Raw genomic sequence first — 13,300 nt, forward strand, 5'->3', positions numbered from 1 at the left:
CTTGTTCAAACTACAGACAGCGTGGCACGGTGACGGGAGGCCGTCCGCCTGGAGACACCACCCTCCCCGTCCTTCCAGGCAGTGACGGCCGCTGGCGCGCCACCTTTCGAGGGACGAGTCGTCAGCAGCAACGACGGAAGCCTTACCCTGTTGGGCTGGAGTCTCGGCCGGCTGAGAGGCTGCCTGCGAGCCTGGCTCAGAAGCAGAGGAGTCCCCCAGCACAGAGTTTAGAGGAGTCTCCGCAGGGGCAGGCGCAGGGGCAGCTGCAGAGGGAGAAGGGAGAACACTAGGCTTGGAGGAGGGAGTTGAGGCAATGGGGGTGCTTGGAGGAGGAGAGGCTTGAGATCCACAGTGTGAGCGCGGTGCGAGGGAAGGCGGCGGCGGCGGCGGCGCTGCTGGCCCTGAGGTAGGCGGCGGAGACACCGGACACGTGACAGAGTCAAGCGGCCCGTTGGGTGCTGTTGGTGACGGAGGCAGTGGGGGCACAGGAGAAGAAACACAGACAGGGAGGACAGGCCTCGGACCGGTCGCTTTGCCGGGGGGGCTGCTAATCATGACCGGAGGAGATGGAGGGAGGGGCGACACAGTGCAAGTAGACCAGGCACAGGGCTTCGCGGCTGGAGGCTGAGAAGAGGGTGTGTTCACGGGAGAAGAAGGCCGAGAGTTTTTGTTCAGAGGACGAGGAACCGTAGCGTAATGGGGAAGAACGGGGTGGAAGGCTGAGCCTACAGATGCTGCAAAACGTGTCGCCGAGTGCCGAAGAGGTGGTGTGGGGGGCGTGCAAGTAGGTGGCAAAGCGGTCACCACAGCATAGTCAGGACTGGCGTCTGACCCTGGAGCTGCGATGACTTTAGCATAGGATGGAGGAGGTGCCGCAGGAGGCTGGCAGCCGGCATACTCGGGCAGCGGCGCGCTATACGGGGAGCTGTCGGAGGGCGGAGCTGCGGGAAGGTGGGGAGCGGCAGCAGAGACGGGATAAAAAAGGAGAGAGAAAAAGGGAGCTAGTGAAGCCACAGAACCAGCACTCGGACACAGTGCACACACGCAGACCGCGGTTAGTCCCCGAGAACGCGCTCACTCGTCCATGCATCCTGAGACCCAGGGGAGGAGGAGGACACGGGCTCGCTTTCCGTCTGGCGAGCGTACTGACACACGACATTGCTAACTTAGCTCATCTTTGGCAAGAAGAAGATTCTATCTCAAGTCTCATTATTCAGTCCACTAAAAGGACATTCAAGTTACGTGAGTAGGACCACAAACAGAAGAGTAAGTCTGCTTGTTGTTTTACGAACAAATAGCGAAACTGGCAAAAAGTTTCACAAAGGGCTAAGGGCCCCCTGTTCGTGCTTATTTGTGGATAAGTTTTGTTTCTTTGGTTGGCTACAACCCCAGAAAATAACGAGGCAGTTAAGAACAAGTAAATTAGCTCAAACGACAACCCATCAACCACACTGAGACCTTGGATACAGGCCATATGGAATAGGAAAATAATTCTGAGATCCTAGGACAGTAAATGTCAATTTTAGTGAACGTCTCCAACTGTGCTTTTTAACGCTTACATCTTTCGATAAATTCCATCCGATTTAGAAATTTTCACTAATTTTTTGCAGTACTAGAATACACGGAAGCCAGTCGGTTTTAGAGAGGGTACTTTTCGCCTACTATTCTGAATTCCTCCTCCAAGCACTTTAGAGCACAATCAAACAAAGTTCTTGAACAGGACAGGAGTCAGGACAATTTAAGCAACCTCAAGGGGGGGGAGGGGGCCGTGTTCTAAGTTCATCCAAAGTAAACACTTCCCACAAAAACACACTTGCACTTTACAGCCAATTTACAGGGAGTGAGAAGACTTGGAAAACCGGGCCGCGCGTTTCCGACTTTCTCAAGCCCCCGGCGCTAAGTGCAGTAACACCGCGAGGGGGAAGGAGGCGGCAGAGCAACAAGTGCGGCCTGCTTCTCCGTGTCCCACTTGCCGCCCGCCCCCCACGTCCCCCCACGCCCCCCACGCCCCACCCCGCTCCTGCCCGCACATGCACCCGCACCGAGCACGGCGCGCGCTTCTTACCGGCGGCCGACAGCCGGCGCTCCCGCTCGCGCTCCCACTCCAGCTGCTCCTGCCGCTCCAGCTGCTCCTGCCGCTCGCGCTGCTCCCGCTCCCGCTCCCGCTCGCGCTCGCGCTCCCGCTGCTCCTGCCGCTCGCGCTGCTCCCGCTCGCGCTGCTCCCGCTGCTCCCTCTCGCGGTCGAGCCGCTCCAGCCGCTCGCGCTCCAGCCGGTCCTGCCGCTCGCGCTCCCGCTCCAGCCGCTCGCGCTCCAGCTGCTCCTGCTCCAGCCGCTCCCGCTCCGCGCGCTCCACGCGCTCGCGCTCCACGCGCTCCCGCTCCAGCTCCTTCTGCCGCTGCTGTTCTTGCAGCTGCCTGGAATTCCGAGACCAAAGCCATCAGAGCGGCGCGGCGACGGCCGCCGTCCTTAGAAGCCTACTCGCGACGAGCCCGCGTGCGCCTCCCTTCCGATGCACAGGCGAAGCGAGCGGAGCCTGCCGTCCACGGCGGCCCGCACCGCTTCCCAGCCTCACGGAGATGAGAGTAACTTAGCAGGGTCACTAGTAGCACACGACACTAACGGCTCATTTTAGTGTGCGCTGTTCACGAGGGAAGTGCCACAAATAAATGAATTTTCCAAGTAACTGAGCGTACCACCGTAGTGACCCAGTCACTCTTTCGAATGTTCACGATACAAGTTAATACGTCATCATTTTAGAAATACAACGGCCGGCGAGCCACGACAACAGCTCCGCCAAAGTTTGCTCCATTTATTTTTAAGCCGTTTCCCTACTGCTTCTGAAGGATCGCTACCGGCAGATTTGCTAGGAGAAAAGGTACACATATCTTAAGATTCTGGATACATGGCTCCAAACTGTTCAGGATTAGTGGCTGGGCTTCCCAGCAGCCCAAGGATAGAGAGAACTTCCTTCCACCACTGGGGTCTTTAACTGCTGCTAATGCACGTGCTGTCAGTCACATGACAGCTGGCCTCCTGGCCCCTGCAGCCTACTGGGACACAGCTGCCTGGGTCCTTTGATGGGTTTTCTCCCGGACAGTTAACATTCCATCCTCATTTGTAGAGCTCTTCTCTCTATCAAAGCTAACAACCCACCGTCACAGATGTTGGTCGTATGTATTTTGAACTCTTATTACGGCTTTTTAACTGCCTTTGATTTTTAAAGTGTCATTTAAAACTGTATTATGTTACATTTGTTAAAGTTGTAATACGGCTTTTAACTTTTACATAGAGAGTCTAGTGGTGGGATTCCTTCATGTGCTCTGCCTCTGACATCCCTCTTAGCCCCTTCCCACAAGATTATGGAATTACATGTTTTTACAACAAAATCCTTAGCTCATATGAAATTCACCTCGGGTTTGGGCACGCAGTAGTGAGCCACATCACTGTACCTTTACTGGCAGAAGATGCCACCTTTCTGTGTGTTGCCTGTTTCTGAAATTCCACAACATTTGGTTCGTGGATGTTTGTCTAGAGTGGCACCAGTATGCCTGGACGTCTGAAAGAAATGATCTAGTAGGGTGCATCCATCCTTATTCCTCATCCTTTTGAGTTTTTCTAGAGGATTCTCAGATACTTCGCTTTCTCTGGCTAAGTTTTAGAATCACTTTGTTAAATCTACCCCTTCTGCCAAGACCTATCCTTCTCAGTCCTAGTAACACTTTCTGAACTTTGAAGATCGATGGAAAACATTCATGTCTTTTAACCTCCTTGTCTAAGAATGTATGGAATGTCTCAGCATTTATGCAATTAAATTAAAAATCCCCTTCTTTCATGCTAGGACTTCAAATGCTGGCTGTGGAATCGCTGTGATTATATTAAAAGCTACAGAGGCCCAATGTATGTGGCTGTGAAACATATAGCTTGCTTTTAACTTCCATACATACATATAACAGAGCAAGCAAAGGTCTCCAAGTACCCACCTGGACCCGAACAACAGTCCTGCCATAAAAGTTAACTTTCTCCAAATAAAAATACTCGGCCCCATCTTCTACATAATAATCTCATAGCACCGTGGGTAAGATTAAATGAAGTAATGCCTTGAAAGCTCTTTAAAAAGTGCCTGAAAGCATATGAACGCTCAATAAATGTGAGCTATAATAATAATTGTTTGGAAATTTCAAATTAGGACTTTCCTTGGACTGGCTAATAGCCTGGCTGGGTTCCAATTAGAGGCAGAACTAAATGACAGAGGGTGTATGCTAATCTTTGTTCCTCCCAGCACTAGCAATAAACCACTAAGATTCTTCCAGAAATCTCTCCCCGTTTCCTAAACTGACTATAAAAAAGGAAAGAGCCCACTTGACAAGTGAACCAATCCCACTTCTGTCGGAAGAACCCGAAGCCTCCCTTGGGACAGGTCACCGGACTTGACAATATTGCAGGAGACGGGGTGCCTGGGGGGCTCAGTCGGCCGACAGCTCAGAACCTGGAGCTGCTTCAGACTCTGTGTCCCCCTCTTTCTCTGTCCCTCCCCCACTCACGCGCTGTCTCTCAAAAATAAATAAATGCTAAAAAAATATTTTTTAAAAAAGAATATTGCAAGAGAGAAGCAGAAGAAACCTACGGCAGTGCTCAGGACAGGCAGTGGTGGAGACACTGGCTGGAACATAATAAATCAGAGTTTCAGGGCACAGTACTGACTTTGTTATGCTGCTGGACAACCGCTAACTGCCAAAGTTACGGAGGGTAGCAGTATCGCTGCAGGGGTGAAGGCAAGAAATTCGGTGTACTCACAAGGATGTTTTCAATAATAAACTGGGTAGACAGAGTCGGTTCTTTTTGTAATACCTTCTAATAAATAAACTTGGCTGGGACGTACCATTAAACTTAAAACACGGTCTGTGTCAAAAAATAAGGGCATACGCTATAATGGAATCGTCTAAACAACCTATTGGTCCAAAAGGCGAAGAGACGCCCACGTTATTCTACCCAGAGCGCATCTGCGTCCGGAAGCTGAGGGGAGGTATCTCAGGGCACGGAAGCTCACGGAGAAATCTGTGACCAAAGACCCAAGTCACTGGGCCCCTGCACGCTTCCGTGCCACCTCTTTCATTTTACTCCCGTCAAAGAACGTGGGTGCACGAAGCTTACCAACAAAACCAACAGACGACTGCTCCGACCTTTCCAGCCCTGGCTCCAACACCAGAGACCATTACTGCCAACTCTTTTTGGACGTTCCTTCTGTTTTCACTTTAGAGACTGCCTACCGATGCCTCCCGTGGGGCCCTCACCATACCCGGGGTCCCTAAGCACAGTCCCAGCAGAGTAATGAGATCCATAATCAGAGTTTATGTCACTGACACAATAATGTAAATACTGTTCACGGCTAAACCATAGAGTATCCTAAAACTACACTGCATTTCTTTTTATTTATTTATTTAAAGTAATCTCTGCACCCACGGTGGGGCTGGAACTCATGACCCTGAGATCAAGAGTCGCATGCTCCACAGACTGAGCCAGCCGGGAGCCCCTCACTGCAGTTCTCATTCAAGTTCTTTGGGTTTTGATGGTTTGTTTGCTTGTTTTTACCTCCAAGTTAATGGCCACTTCTCCAGGCGACACAATGCTTTTATCACTAAAAGTAAGCTTCAGTCACAGGCAGAGGCCAGGTCTGAAGGATTACTGCATAATGGCATTTACAGCCAGGGAATCCTGACTTAAGAAGATTATTCCACAGGTTATGATATTTATTCTAGGGTTCTCAGCCTATCAAAGATCAAGAGTATCTACTGATGTGGGAGAGGAGCACATTGCCAGATGGCTTCCCCACGATCACGGACACACGGCTGGAGGAGGCAGTTCACAAGCTGCAGAAGATTCCACTGACCGCACAGTCTCTTGATTTGAAGGACGGACGGAAAGCGTTAAAAGCCCCTGGCTCATTTCTAGCCCGCTCACTGAAAAGATGCGCATCTAAATATATTTCCCAAAGTAGTGTGTCAACAAGAAAATCTCAGGCTTACAAATCTTTAGTAGTGTGAATAATTCTCACCTAAACGGGATGGCGTACAAACATGACATTCACACGTTTGGATCTCTAAAGCAGGACGTTTGTATTATCTTTTTGGGGGGGCAGTTTCCAAATTTATAATCTCTGCTTTTCCCAGAAACACCACTCCCGACTCTCATACAGGAAACGCAGGGGACGCCTCCTCCTAGAGCTGTGCTGCACGGTTTCTTCACTCTTTGCTAGAACCATCCGAGGACCTCTCCAAAGTACCCCGTCAAAGGGTACTGGAAAAATGTATATTTTCTCAGAAACAATTACAGCGCAAAGGACCAATATCATAGCCACCAAGAGCATTTAAAAAACATCAAAAATAGTTCCTCCTACCACCCAAACACCCCCTTCCTCGAAAGAAGTCTCCCCAAATGTCAAGAGATGCCCAAAGCACTGGCCAACGGTGACAGTAATAGTTTTTTAAAAATATATTCAGACACGTATTTAGTTTATGTTGACCCAAAGACTATTTTTCTTAAAGTGAGCAAAATATAATGAAATTTAAAACCACATTTTGTACAGCCTTACCTATGATGAAGAGTGTTATTAGGTAGATAGAGAAATGATTTAAAGTCTGAGTTGACAACATTTAGTAACACTACGATGCTACCGACACTTGTCAGAAAAGAAGACTACATACATCTTCTGATCACATCACGTGGGTTATTCCACTTCTTCATTAGTAAGCAAATACAAAACGGACCAGATGAAAGCAGAGGATGCAGGTCTGTTACAGAGCCCTAGACACAGGCCCGTACTCACAGCAGCAGGCGGTCGACTCTGGGTCCATCCGGCCCCGGCCGGCTGACTGGGGGGCTGTACAACCGCATGGTTCCCGGCCTGCTCTGTGCTGGGACTACCAGGCCCTTTTATATCTTTCAGGTAGTGGTGCCCATTCGCTATTTATAGACGTTAACTAAATTACGTCCTATGTTGAGACTGAACACAGGACTGACTCATGTTTCTTAAATACGGTTTTCATCACAGTCAAAGAAGCCAGATATTACTAATACGAGTAGAAACCAAAGACTGACGTCAACAAACGATACGTACGGGGGTAGAGAACTAACCAGTAACTACCGTCACGTTACCAGAGTCAAGGTACTGGACTCACTAAGACAACACCTGGAGTAAACATCTGTTTCATCAACTCGAATTCACGCTCATTGAAACAGAAAGATTAAACTTGTAAAATGCACACACACCTTAACAGTCGTGTCACAGAGCGTGTAACAAAACACAGCTTCCGATCTCGCTCTCCAGAAGCAGAGCCTTTCGATCTGGCGCTGATGTCAGGTCTCCACATACGGTGGCTTCTTGAGCTCCCCCAGTTCTCAGCTGTTCAGTCGCACGGTACCCGCTTTGTCCTTCACAGGTGAGCCACCTCCTGCCCCTCTCCGCCACAGAACCTCACCTTCCTCGCTCTTCCGATAAAATCACGACACCACTTTGGATCCCAATATTCACGGCCAATCACATCTGTTCTTCCGAGCAATTTCTTCCTTGTTCTGGTGTCAAAAATCACTGTCTCCTCCCCATCTGGTTCTTTTCTTTACACTATCCCTACTTCACCCCAAACTCTCCAACTGGAACCGTAAACCCTCTCGACATGACCCGGCGCATCAGGTGATCCGCTCCATTTCGTGTTTCCTCATTCTTGCTTTTCCCAGGAAGCACCTCAGATCCCTGGCCCATTGGACGGGCCCCGAGGTCTGGCTTTCACCTTCAGTGACGCTGGGAACTCCCTAATCTCATCCCAAGATGGGTGCCTTGTTTCCTGGTGGGGCCACGATGTCCTCATTCCTGAATGGTTTATTCTCTCACTTTATTTTTAAATGTTTATTTTTGAGAGAGAGCATGCGTGAGAGGGGGTGGGGCAGAGAGAGAAGGAGACAGAGGATCTGAAGCGGGCTCCGCGCTCCAACTCACGAACCGTGAAATCGAGACCTGAGCCCAAGTTGGATGCTTAACCAACTGAGCCAGGCAGGCGCCCCAATTCTCTCATTTTAACAGAACGCCCCTTCCAGTAGCTTCCTGGGAAGTCGTACAGAGAAGAAGTTTGGAAACAACCTCTCAGGATTTGAAGCCCTCCCGCCCACCCCAAGTTCTACTCTCGCAGTCTACAACTCCAGTGACAGGCCCTGTCGGTGGGTCTGTTTTTCTCACTTACTGGGCCGGACACTGGCGAGTCGTGTCCATCCAGACCTGGGCCCCACAAGTGAGAACCGAGGGCCCAAAGCCGGCCACTCCCGCTTGCCCCTGCTGTCCCCAGCAAACTGCAAAGAGGCGAACCACTGCCACGGAAGCCTCGTGGCCACTCTCTGGCTAAAACATTTACCACCTGGCCCTACTCGGAAAAGGTCTGCAGCGCTCTGACCCACACGACCACATCACTGAGGTCCAGGAAACTTTCTCCTGTCATTTATTTGCAAATTCTGTTTCCTCAGGCTTTTCGTTCTTTGCTCCCTTAAAGCTCCCATTATTTGGATATCAGACCGCCTAATCTGATCTTATTTTATTTTCTTTCTCGTTTACTGTCCCTTATCTTTTATTATAACTATTCCTAGGGTAATTTATTTTTCAAAACTTCTATTTTTTCAATGTCTAAGTACATTTCCTTACTCTCTGAATGATTATTTGTTAAATAACTAGGGTTTCTGCTTTAGGAGTGAAATATATTCTCCTAGTTTTCCAAAGCTGTTACAGTGTATTTTCAGGTTTTCTTCTGCTCCCTGTATTACACCTATTTCCTCCAGCTTCAGTTTGTTCTGTCTGTTGTCATCTGTCTTCAGGCCACGGAACACAGGAGCCCGGCTGGCTGAGGCAAGGACCAAATACTAAGGGTCCGCTACAAAGTATCTTCTTCCCAGTAGATCTAACCCCCCAGCAAAGATAGATTACGGGATCCAGGCCAAAGGAAAATGGTGTATACCTTTCTCGTTATGGGAAAATACTTAAGTATTAAAAAGCAAGGTGCCTTTTTATTATACGACAAATTCAAGACAAGACTACTAAAAAGCAATTTCTGGGGCACCTACGTGGCTCAGTCAGTTGAGCGTCTGACTCTTGATCTGGTCATGATGTCATAGCTCGTGGGATTGAGCTCCATGTCGGGTTCTGTGCTGATTCCCTCTCTTCCTCTCTCTGCTCCCCGCCCCCCCCCCCCAAAGCATGCCAGCACACGCTCTCGCTCTCTCTCTCAAAAATAAATAAGTAAAAAGCAGTTTCTTAGCATGGCATACAAAGCACTTTGCGAGCTGGACTCGACCTCCTGGTCTAAGGGGGGGGGGGGAGGAGGAAGGAGGGCCCCCTGCTCGCCCCTGCCCTTACCCTCTGCTCTTCCTGCCTGGAATGCTCCGCCAGGCCCCATTCAAGGCCTGGCTCAAAGCCATCTCCCCAGGGAAGCCTCCTGCCATCTCCCAAGCGGCACAGACAGAAGCCTAGGAGCATGAAAACAGCGTGTCTTGTCTTATCTAACTCTACTCCGAACCATATACACTCACGTTTTCTGTCTCTTATACCTAACAGCTACACATACGTGAATTCACTACCAGAAACTTCCTGGCTTTTTCTTAGAAACTTTATTCAGGTCTCTACTCTCAAGCAGCCTACGATGTTCGCTGTGAAGGAGACCAGACCCTCAACGGTAAAAGGTAAAAGAGCGGGTGATTAAGTCGTAAGGGTTCAGAAAAGCAAGCCACCGACACACCCGGAGGAGAGTCTGCGGACAACGAGCGGCCGCCGAGCGAGGCACGGAGGAGACGCCGGGGCGCAGAGACACCGCCGGGGCCCAGGACCCCGATGCCCGCAGACGTCCGGCCAAAGAACTAAGCCGGACGTGAGGACGGCTCGCGGGAGCGCTGAGGGGCAGCGACACGCGGGACCGTCTGGACTCATTCCGGTCCGCAGACGTCAACGGTCAAACTCTCCCCTCCCGGAATTCCAGAAAAACCCTGACCGTGCCTACACAAACTCACGACAAAGTAGAACACGGAGGGGTCGGCGGCAGACCAACTCCATCATCAGGTCTACGGAGGCGGGAACAGCAGAGCCGGAAGTGTCGGCCTCCCGCCCGCCTCTCCGTAGACAGCGTAGCCGAGCACCTGCCCGGCGCCCCTCCGCGCACGTCCGGCGAAGGTCCCAACCGCGCGCCGCGCCGTCACAGCTCCCCCAGCCCGCTGTCTCCCAACAAAACCCCCTCCGCTCGCACAGTCCCTCGCGCGGCTCCGTCGAGGACAACTCACCCTCCCCCCCCCCCCACCCCCCGCTCGGGTTAAAAGCCGTGACCCTCCCCTGCCGGCACCCCGCCCCCAAGGAGCCCAAGACTCTGCCTTCTCGCCACGGCCACCCCTCGGCGGAAGCCACCCCCGCGTCCCGCCTGCGTGCGCGCTCCCCTCGGGGCCAGTCTCCGCGGCGCAGCCAGACGCACCGCCGAGACGGCAAGACGACTCACGTCCATCGAGACCCCTCAGCGGTTCCTCCTTCGCTCAGAACGAAAGCTCAATTCTCCGCAGTCGCCTGCCGCGTCCCGCGTGACGGGACCCTCCGCGGGCTTCAAACCCACCTACCGCTCGCCCTGTGCCCTTGTTCTCTCTGCCCCGGCCTCAGGGGCCTCTCCGTCCACGGGCACACGCGTGCACGAGCACCACGAGGCCTCCGCCGGGGTGCTCCCTCCGCACGCGGCACGCTTCACCCAGACACCCACCTGGCCGGCGTCCCCTTGCCCCTCTGGCCCACACGCCCGCCTCTACTCGGTCTCTTCCGGGGGCACTACTCGCCTACGAGGTCGACGGTCCCTCTGACTGGGGGAAGGCTGTTGACGTCCCCGCCCCGCTCCCTGCCCCGCTGCGTCGTAAGCAGGGGAACAGACGGCGCCCGGAACCTCGCTGCGCCGCAGAGCGGGGGCGACCACGGCCGGCATCCGTGCCGAACGTGGCTGAAGCAGACGGGAGGAGAGGAGGCAGGAGAGGCCTCCCGCGAGGCCAGGGGACAGGACGCGAGCGGGCAACGCAGCCACGATCAGGCCGACTAATACCGCACGCCCTGTCTGAAGAGCAGCCGCACCGCCACCCTCTCCTCCCCGAGCTCAGCTCGACAGACGCAGCGGCGTTTACCACCGACTGCCCTCTAAGCAGACACGCGGCCTCGGGTGAGTCACGGCTTTGGGGGAGCCGGGGCCAGCTCGCATTTGTGGGGTCCCGAGGCCGGTCGGCCCTCCACCCTTCTTCCCTACCCAAAGGACAGCCTGCCAGTCTGTGTGCTCTGCCCGCCTCCGCAGACCCCCGTCCCCGGCAGCCCTCGCTCTCAGGGAGGCTGTGTCCAGCAGAGACGTCACCTCCATGATGCAACGGGAAACCCGAGCCAAGGACGGATGCCATTCGATCGAATCCGTTTACAAAGAAGCGGACCACTCAAGATTACCAGATATTTGAGGAATATGGAGTACAAAAGACAAACAACCCAGCTCTACAGGAGGGAGAGGACTCAGAGAAAGGACGAGAACATGAGAGACTTAAGATACGGATCGTGAGTCTGGAACAGGCTGTTAAAAAGGGAATGATTACAAAACAGAAAAAGCTCTCTTGGAGATTAAGACTGATCTTTCTTTTTTTTTTTTAATTTTTTTTCAACGTTTTTTATTTATTTTTGGGACAGAGAGAGACAGAGCATGAACGGGGAGGGGCAGAGAGAGAGGGAGACACAGAATCGGAAACAGTCTCCAGGCTCCGAGCCATCAGCCCAGAGCCCGACGCGGGGCTCGAACTCACAGACCGCGAGATCGTGACCTGGTTGAAGTCGGACGCCTAACCGACTGCGCCACCCAGGCGCCCCAAGACTGATCTTTCAATAGAGATCCACCACGTCCCACCCGATTAGGTGGCCGTGAGCCAGGGGTGTGGCCTGTGGGCATGTACAATGTGGCCTGTCTGGACAGTAATGCCTGGTAAGTGTAAAATACATTACGAATTTTAAAGACTCAGTATGAAAAAGAGAATGTAAAACACCGTAACAATTTCTACACTTACTTTATGCTGGAATGATAATATTAAAAAAAATTTTTTTAATGTTTATTTAGTTTTGACAGAGAGAGAGAGAGAGAGAGAGAGCGAGCGCGCACAAGTGGGGGAGGAGCAGAGAGAGGGGGAGACAGAATCCCAAGCAGGCTCCAGGCTCTGAGCTGTCAGCACAGAGCCCGACGCGGGGCTCGAACTCACAGACCGCAAGATCACGACCTGAGCTGAAGTCGGATGCTCAACCGACTGAGCCACCCAGGTACCCCTGGAGGGATAAGATTTTAGATAAACTGGGTTAAACACAATATATTATTAAAATTAAGGTCACAGGTTTCTTTTTTACTTTTGCTAATATGGCCACTAAAAATTACATACATGGGCCATACTGTATTTCTACTAAATAGTGCTGGTCTAGGATATGTGGCTAAAAATATTGCCAATGATACAGAACAAAAAGAAAAAAGCAGAAAATGAAAAAATAGAAGTATACTGAAGCAACAACCCTGGAGGCCAGCATCTGACATGTAGGAGTTCCCAAAAAAAGTCAACAGAGAAAACAGAGAAGACATGTTAAAAAAATAAATTTTTTAAAAAAAAATTAAGAGATGTGCTTAAGTTTTCAAATGGAAAAGGTCTATTAAATATTGAGGTTAAAGAAAGAAATGAGGGAGAAAGAAACTACAAAACTCAAAAACTTTAGCTAGTCACATATTCGTGAGGACTCCAACTACCCTGGTTAATGAGGTTTAAAGGGACCCCAGAGTGGGGTAGGGGGTGGGGGGGGGCTCCCCTGCAAACACACGGACAAGACAGCACACCCAGGGGGCGGAGCGGGACGGCAGGACCACTGAGCCCCCCTCGCAGAGGGAGCAGTGAAGAGACACAGGTTCAATTTGAAAGAGAAACCGACAGCAGGACTACAAATAGTGGCCACTGGTAACGGGCAGGGACACGAAGAATTCGGGTTTCCTAGTAAAGTCAGCCTCCACTAGCCATCTCTCGACTAATCAGGAGACAGAAATAGAAACATATTATCTTGCGCTATGGAAGAAGCCATCCAAAATACTAAAAGCAGAAACGGTTAGGAGGGATTGATTCTGGAGATTAACACGAAGGGAAGGCCACACGCTCCCCCATCTCCGGCCCTCCGGCGCTACCTGGGATTCTACCATGAACACACGACTTAAAGAAGAATTAATCTGACAGTAAGCAAGTGGGAAAAAC

General features: G+C 51.6%; 1 protein-coding gene across 12 annotated transcripts in view; it reads right to left on the minus strand.

Moving 5' to 3' along the window:
* ENAH (ENAH actin regulator) overlaps window positions 1-13,300 on the minus strand; it is a 137,050-nt gene that overhangs the window by 19,608 nt on the left and 104,142 nt on the right. For 6 of the 12 annotated variants that reach the window (XM_023247679.2, XM_023247678.2, XM_023247677.2 and 3 more), the window contains 2 exons: window positions 2,066-2,415; window positions 147-941 (listed from right to left, as the gene is read on the minus strand). In XM_023247679.2, the coding sequence (XP_023103447.2) occupies window positions 147-941; window positions 2,066-2,415 (1,145 nt within the window). Of the gene's footprint in view, window positions 1-146; window positions 942-2,065; window positions 2,416-6,824; window positions 8,090-13,300 lie in introns of those variants that run through there. The other 6 variants (XM_023247682.2, XM_023247681.2, XM_045049354.1 and 3 more) reach the window with 3 other exon arrangements.

Source organism: Felis catus, chromosome F1 (genome assembly GCF_018350175.1).
Source record: "Felis catus isolate Fca126 chromosome F1, F.catus_Fca126_mat1.0, whole genome shotgun sequence".
NCBI classification, from domain to species: Eukaryota; Metazoa; Chordata; class Mammalia; order Carnivora; family Felidae; genus Felis; species Felis catus.